Here is a 6,266-nt window from a genome sequence, read left to right on the forward strand (position 1 = left end):
CGGGGCCGGGGGCGGCCGGGCCGTGCCTGCAGCCGCCGCGCGCCGGGACTCGATGCCCAGCGCCCGGGCCCGCCGTTGGCGCTGCGCTGCGAGTTCCTTACCCGAAGTGACCGGCGGCGGGAAGAGGGGGCGGGGAGCCGGGCCGGGGAGGGGGCGCCCAGTTTTCTAGGCTGCGTAGTTTTCGCGCTTCCGCCGCCGTCACCTGACGTTTCTAACGAGTATTTTTGGGCTTTCGAGAATTAAAAAAAATAGAACAAAACAACAGCCCTCCCCCATCCCAAACACCGCCAGGACTCTCTGGACGCGCCTGCATTGGCTTGACAGCCGCCTAGTCGGGGGACAGGCCGCCCCGACCCGACTACTGGTCTGGGAAGATGGCTGGGGTTGGGGGGGGCACCGGGGTGACCCTTGTCCTTCTGCAAAAGGGTCCCGGGGACAGGAAGAAAGCCGGTATAGGCGAGAAGGCCCTAGAGATCTGGCTTTGTAACAACTCTCAATTTAAAACTAAGTTTTATCAAAAATTGTGTTCGTTCTTTCTGAAACGTCGCTGAAGCACCCGGGAGCTTTGTGAACTGACAACATAATGAGCTTAAGTTTGCATGGGTTAAGGCGTGTCGTTATGCGGGTCCACGCCTGGGTCTCACAGCTCCTCTGGAAGCAAGGTGCGACTGGGTCCCCAAACATCCCTTCGCATTTGGCAACAAAGCCTCCGCCCCCTGCCCAATTGGCTGCTCTAATCTGGCTGGATTCGAATCGCGAATAGTAGTGTGGCGCGCCCCAAATAAATCAGCCCTGGGGACAGGTCGCGCCCCAGAGCCAGCACCTCTCCGAGGACGAGGAGGGCGGCTCGCTCCGGAGGGGCCACTCCTTGAGTCTAAATAGTCAGGAGAGAAATAATTTCGTTTAAGATTAGCACCCCCCCCCAAAGGAGACAGGCAGAAGGAAAAGGAAAGAAAAAAGAAAGAAGGGAAAAAAAACGAAGAAAATAGAACTTCTAAGAGCCTATTTACTGGGGAACTATGGGGGACTTCTCCAGTTCTTGGGTTCCTCCCTAGTTTAGGGTACACTTCTCCCCTCCGCATCCTCTGTTCTGCCTGCCTTCCCGGACTGCTGGGGTGCTCAAAGGAAACTCTGAGCGTGGGACCTGGGACCCCCTAGGGGGTGGCTTTGAAATGTGCCGCTCCCCCTGGGGAATGGAAGTTTTCCCCAGGGCCAAATCCAACGCTTTGGGAAAATGGTAAACTGGATGGGTCAGGCTTCCAATTGCCTTCCTGTCTGAAGAAACTCTGCGGGTTAAACAGTTTTGTTTTTAAGTTAACTGAAAAGAAAGACATTTTACTAGCCATTCCGTCCTTTAGTTGGAAAATCAATCTAAAAAAAATTGTGATCCTGCAAAGGAGCAAATTACAACCTCCCACTCTTGTTTCAGGCAGTGTTAAAAAGAGAGTGGGAATCTGGAAGGTAAAATGTCGGGTCTCCTCTCAAGCCTTTAGAAACTGCTGGCTGTGGTCAGCCTGCCCCGCTGCTCACCTCTGTCCCAGCGGTGCCAGGGCCAGCGCACCCTCTCACAGATGCGGCAGAGCTGCGGGAAAAGCAGGTCCCCAGGGCTTTAGCTTTGTCCGAGGAAATTCAAATGGACACCTTCATACTTGCTAATATAAAGAAACACACACAGCAAGAACCAGGTTCAGGTCTAGGTCTCCTCAAGGGCTCAGGCTTGGAGGCCATTCACAGCCTGGAGTCTAACTTAGCCAGAGGATTTTAAAAAACTCGTCTCCATTGGAAATCACCTCACTGAGATATGAATTGAGAAAAAAAAACTGCTTTTAAGAGTAAAACTGAAAAGCATTTCAAAAACAGCTGTACTCAAAAGAAAGTCAAACGTCCACAATGTTTCTCTATCTGCTTACAAATGAGCTTCTGAAAATTCAAAATTTGGTTGGAACTCACGCAAAACCCAAAAGAGAAAGGCTATGGAAACCCTGGTCGGAGTTAAGTGGGAGGCAGACACCAGGTCACCTCTTCTGCTAGTCCCATTCGATCGAACTCAGGTTAAATTTTAAAGACCTGAATCCTGCTCCGGTCGCCAATCTCTGTTCCAGAGTTTTCTACCTTCACTCCTGCCGAATTGTGGCCGCATTGAAACTGGGAGCCGCCACAGCGATTGGGGGAATCAAAAAGGATTGTAATGAAAGTGACTAAATTGGATGAGAACGGTTTATGGACCGTCGTAGTAGCAATTTAAAATTCAGAAGTGTTTAGCGGCAATTTACAACGAAGAATGGAAAAAAAAAATTCTCGCCAACTTCCTTGATTTCACGATCTTCCCCCTCATTGCCAGGCCCTGTCCCCTTCTCCCTCCAGGATACACGGGTTCACAGTTCCCAATTATATTGGGAGGAAGCAGACTTTTAACGACGAGGTCTCCCACTCTCAAAATCCTATTTTACAATGCCCCTCGCTATGCCGTTTCAACTCTGCTTTGGCTCGTCTCCGTTCCCCAACTGGAAAAACACAAAATTAAAAAAAAAAAAAAAAGAGAGAGAGAGCCCAAATGCTTTCAGGGAGACTGACCTTTAGAAAATCATTTACTTCGATTTACCTGGAAAAAAATTGTAAAATCCATCCTCTCAAAGCAACTCCTCCTGCCCTAGTTAAAATTCTCTCTCCGCGGCCTTCTGGGGTCACGTCTGTCGGAAGAAATCTTTTTGTGAGCGAAAGGGAGCGAGACATATATCACTGCTCCTGCGGCGGCTGAACCTGCGCCCGCGCTCCTCGCTGCTGACAGATCCGCGCTGATAACCCCGCGACGTTCATTTCCAGTCCCTTTGCCGGCTCAGGACCGTATCAGTTTGTACACAGTTGTGATAACCATTTGGAGGGAGCGAAGAAGGGGTGTGTATGTGAGGGTGGGGGTGGGGAAGCGGTATTTCCCGCTGGGTCCTGGGAAGGTGAACCCCCTCCCCCCTTCCAACGACTTATCCGAGACTTACCTGAAGTTCTCCAGGATAAGCTCAGAGCAAACGGGACACCAAAACTTGGAAAGCATCTCGGGGCGCGACTGGGGTGGAAGCCCTTTTCATCACGCGCAACTTCAGGGACTAGCCTTTACGTATACCACGACCCCGAATTAAAAGTTCCCAAAGGTTAGTTGCTGAGTGTCGACGTGAACTTCCCGAAACCTCCTAGGAATTTAGTCTGTTTCTAAAAAGCAGGGCAGAGAGCTAGGGAGCGGGGCACTCGAGTTCCTTCTTTTCCATATCTTTGGAACCTGGATCCCCGACGGTCACCAAGACCCGAGTCCCAGGGTCTCGATTAGAGGTCGGGGAAGTTTAAGGTAGTTCACATACAAAGGCAGAGCATAAAGCTCTTCTAACGTGGATGAAGGAGCGGGGAAGGCTCCCGGAGCAAAGCACTTTCCCCCTCATTCTGGGGGCAAGTTGACCCTAAAGCTGGCGCGTCCCTCCCGCAGCGGTGGCTGCGCAGGGCTGTGCACAGCCAACTCCTCTCGTGCCACCCCCCCCGCCCCCGTGAATGCGTATGTAACTGGGGGCGGAGGAAAGTGCTGTGCCGCCGGATGGGTGTGGGTCGCCAGCCAGGTCAAGCGTTCCGCCACCTCCGCCCCTCCCTGGGCGTCCCAGGGCTCGGCGCCCCCTCGGTGGACTGGCCCCCTCCCAGGAGGTACTCGCAGCTCGGCCCACACCCGCAGGCTGCTCGGCACTCATTGTCTGCTGGGGTGGCGCGCTCCCCTCCCCCCGCCGCCCGCGGTCCCCTCCCCACCCTCTTTTCTCTCCTCCCCTCGCTCCCTCCTCCTCCTCCTCCTCCTCTTCACCTCCAGCGCCCAGCTGCTCGCACAGCGCAGTTCCGACCCACAGCCTGGCACCCTTCGGCGAGCGCTGTTTGTTTAGGGCTCGGTGAGTCCAATCAGGAGCGCAGGCTGCAGTTTTCCGGCAGAGCAGTAAGAGGCGCCTCCTCTCTCCTTTTTATTCACCAGAAGCGCTGCGCAGACCCCGGACTCGCGCTCGCCTGCCGGCGCCCACAGCCTCTCTCCGCGCTCGGGAGCAGTCTCCGCCGCGGCCGTTCTCCATGCGCAGCGCGCGCCCGAGGTTCGGCTGCTTTCTCGCTTGCTCGGGCTCCCCTCTTTCCTTCCCTCTACCCCCCAACCCGTGGCGGGCCCCTCCGCCCCGGGCTATCCCGCCCTCTGCGGGCCGCGGGCTGCTCTGTGGGTGTCTCCCTTCTGTCGCGGCGGGCTGTAGCGGCTCCCAGGTTCCCGGGACACCGCGGACCAACTTCTGCTGTCTCTTCCTCTCCCTGAAGCGCTTATCTGCGCTCAGCGTTATCTCCGAGTTATCTGGCGCAAAGGGGCGGGAGCCGGCAGTCAGGCGGGCAGAGAGACTCCTTTCTAGCTATCTAGCCCGGGTCTGTGTGTGGGCATTAATTTTAGGCTGGTTATCTCTGAGGACCCGAAGTGATTTGGAAAAGCAGCTCGGAGGAGGCCCGTCCCGCTGCATTTCGCCTCCCTACTCCACTCCCTCCGAGTCTCCCCGTCTTCTTCTTCCTCTCCCCTTTGGGGTGGCCTCGGCCCCGGGGCGGTCTCACGCCCCCCCCCCCGCATTTCCCCCTCCTCCTCTACTCTGCGCTCCGCTCCACCCTGCTACGTCCGATTCCGGAACGGTCTGGCCTTTCCGCGGCTGGGGATGACCACGGGGTGGGCGGGGGTGGCCCAGCCGGCGTGAGCGCACGCGCTGGTGGCTGCAGACGCGAGCCTTGTCTAAGGTGTGCGGCGCCACGGGGAGGAGGGCTGGGCGTGAGACTGCGGCCCCGCGGGCACCCAGCAGTGCCTGGGCCCGGAAGGTCGGAGACTGTCGTCTCCGCCCCGGCGCCCCACCTTCCCTGGGCTGAATTGCACTTCTCTCTGGAGCTCGCGTTCCGTCCCGTCAAGCGCAGCCGGGGAAACTCTGGGAAAGCCAGTGTGGGAGAACGCGGCGGTTTCGTTTTCGGGGACAGGTTGCCTTCCTCACGCTAGTGATTTTCTCCCGGGCAGACCTCACACCGAGGCATTCCGGGCGGGGGGCATCCGTAGGGAGGCGGGAGAAGGCAGCACCGACAAGCAACAACTACTTAAAAAATTCTTTTGTGTGTCATCGGCCGAGAGGGAGCCACTTTGGGACGGAAGGAAAACCTCGGCCAGTCTCCCCGTCGCCCCTGGGATCTGGCGCGCTCAGACGGAGGATGCTGCAGAGGGGGTGGGCGGGAAGACAAGGGGACCCGGGCGGTGCAGGCGAGGGAGGGAGGGTAGCCCAGTCCTGGGAGGACTCTGCGGCGGCTGCCCAGGCTCAGTTCCCTTTTCCTTCCCCAACTCGCGCGCCCGGGGCAGAAACGGGATATTTGAGAAATCCCATTAGCTAGAAAAGGCAGTGGGAGTGAGATTCTGTGCGGCCTGTGCTTTTGGTAACCCGTTTTGATTTCTCCTCCCGTCCTTGCCTCCTCTCGCCCCGCCTCAGGAGCTAGAAGTTAGCTTGGAGAGGCGCCGGACCGTGGATGGCCTTGACTGACGGCGGCTGGTGCCTGCCGAAGCGCTTCGGGGCCGCGGCTGCGGACGCCAGCGACTCCGGAGCCTTTCCAGCGCGGGAGCCCTCCACGCCGCCTTCCCCCATCTCCTCCTCTTCCTCCTCCTGCTGCTCCCGGGGTGGGGAGCGTGGCCCCAGCGGCGCCAGCAACTGCAGGACGCCGCAGCTCGACACGGAGGCGGCGGCGGGACCCCCGGCCCGCTCGCTGCTGCTCAGCCCGTACGCCTCGCATCCCTTCGGGGCTCCCCACGGACCTTCGGCGCCCGGGGTCGCTGGCCCCGGGAGCGCCCTGTCGAGCTGGGAGGACCTACTGCTCTTCACTGACCTCGACCAGGCCGCGACCGCCAGCAAGCTGCTGTGGTCCAGCCGCGGCGCCAAGCTGAGCCCCTTCGCACCCGAGCAGCCCGAGGAGATGTACCAGACCCTCGCCGCCCTCTCCAGCCAGGGGCCGGCCGCTTACGACGGCGCGCCGGGTGGCTTTGTGCACTCTGCAGCCGCCGCCGCAGCCGCCGCGGCCGCGGCCAGCTCCCCGGTCTACGTGCCCACCACGCGCGTGGGCTCCATGCTGCCTGGCCTCCCGTACCTGCAGGGGGCGGGCAGCGGGCCCGCCAACCACGCGGGCGGCGCAGGCGCGCACCCCGGCTGGCCTCAAGCCTCGGCCGACAGCCCCCCGTACGGCGGTGGAGGCGGCGCGGC

At 59.1% G+C, this 6,266-nt stretch overlaps 1 protein-coding gene and 1 long non-coding RNA gene across 8 annotated transcripts in view; one reads left to right on the forward strand and one right to left on the reverse strand.

Moving 5' to 3' along the window:
• LOC117795983 overlaps positions 1–3,932 on the reverse strand; it is a 9,466-nt gene extending 5,534 nt beyond the window's left edge. The window contains exons 1-3 of one of the 7 annotated variants that reach the window (XR_004620193.1): positions 2,994–3,731; positions 2,603–2,690; positions 1,531–1,652 (exon numbers count right to left, since the gene is read on the reverse strand). This is a non-coding gene — a long non-coding RNA (uncharacterized LOC117795983). Of the gene's footprint in view, positions 1–1,530; positions 3,732–3,832 lie in introns of those variants that run through there. The other 6 variants (XR_004620194.1, XR_004620189.1, XR_004620195.1 and 3 more) reach the window with 6 other exon arrangements.
• Positions 3,933–3,968: 36 nt separating this feature from the next.
• The window catches only part of GATA6 (GATA binding protein 6), a 31,679-nt gene continuing 29,381 nt past the window's right edge, over positions 3,969–6,266 (forward strand). Inside the window, exons 1-2 of the mRNA XM_034642475.1 lie at positions 3,969–4,106; positions 5,505–6,266. Coding sequence (XP_034498366.1) covers positions 5,542–6,266 — 725 coding nt within the window. The 5' untranslated portion in view covers positions 3,969–4,106; positions 5,505–5,541. The remainder of the gene's footprint in view (positions 4,107–5,504) is intronic.

This window comes from Ailuropoda melanoleuca, chromosome 14 (assembly GCF_002007445.2).
Source record: "Ailuropoda melanoleuca isolate Jingjing chromosome 14, ASM200744v2, whole genome shotgun sequence".
Lineage (NCBI taxonomy): Eukaryota > Metazoa > Chordata > Mammalia > Carnivora > Ursidae > Ailuropoda > Ailuropoda melanoleuca.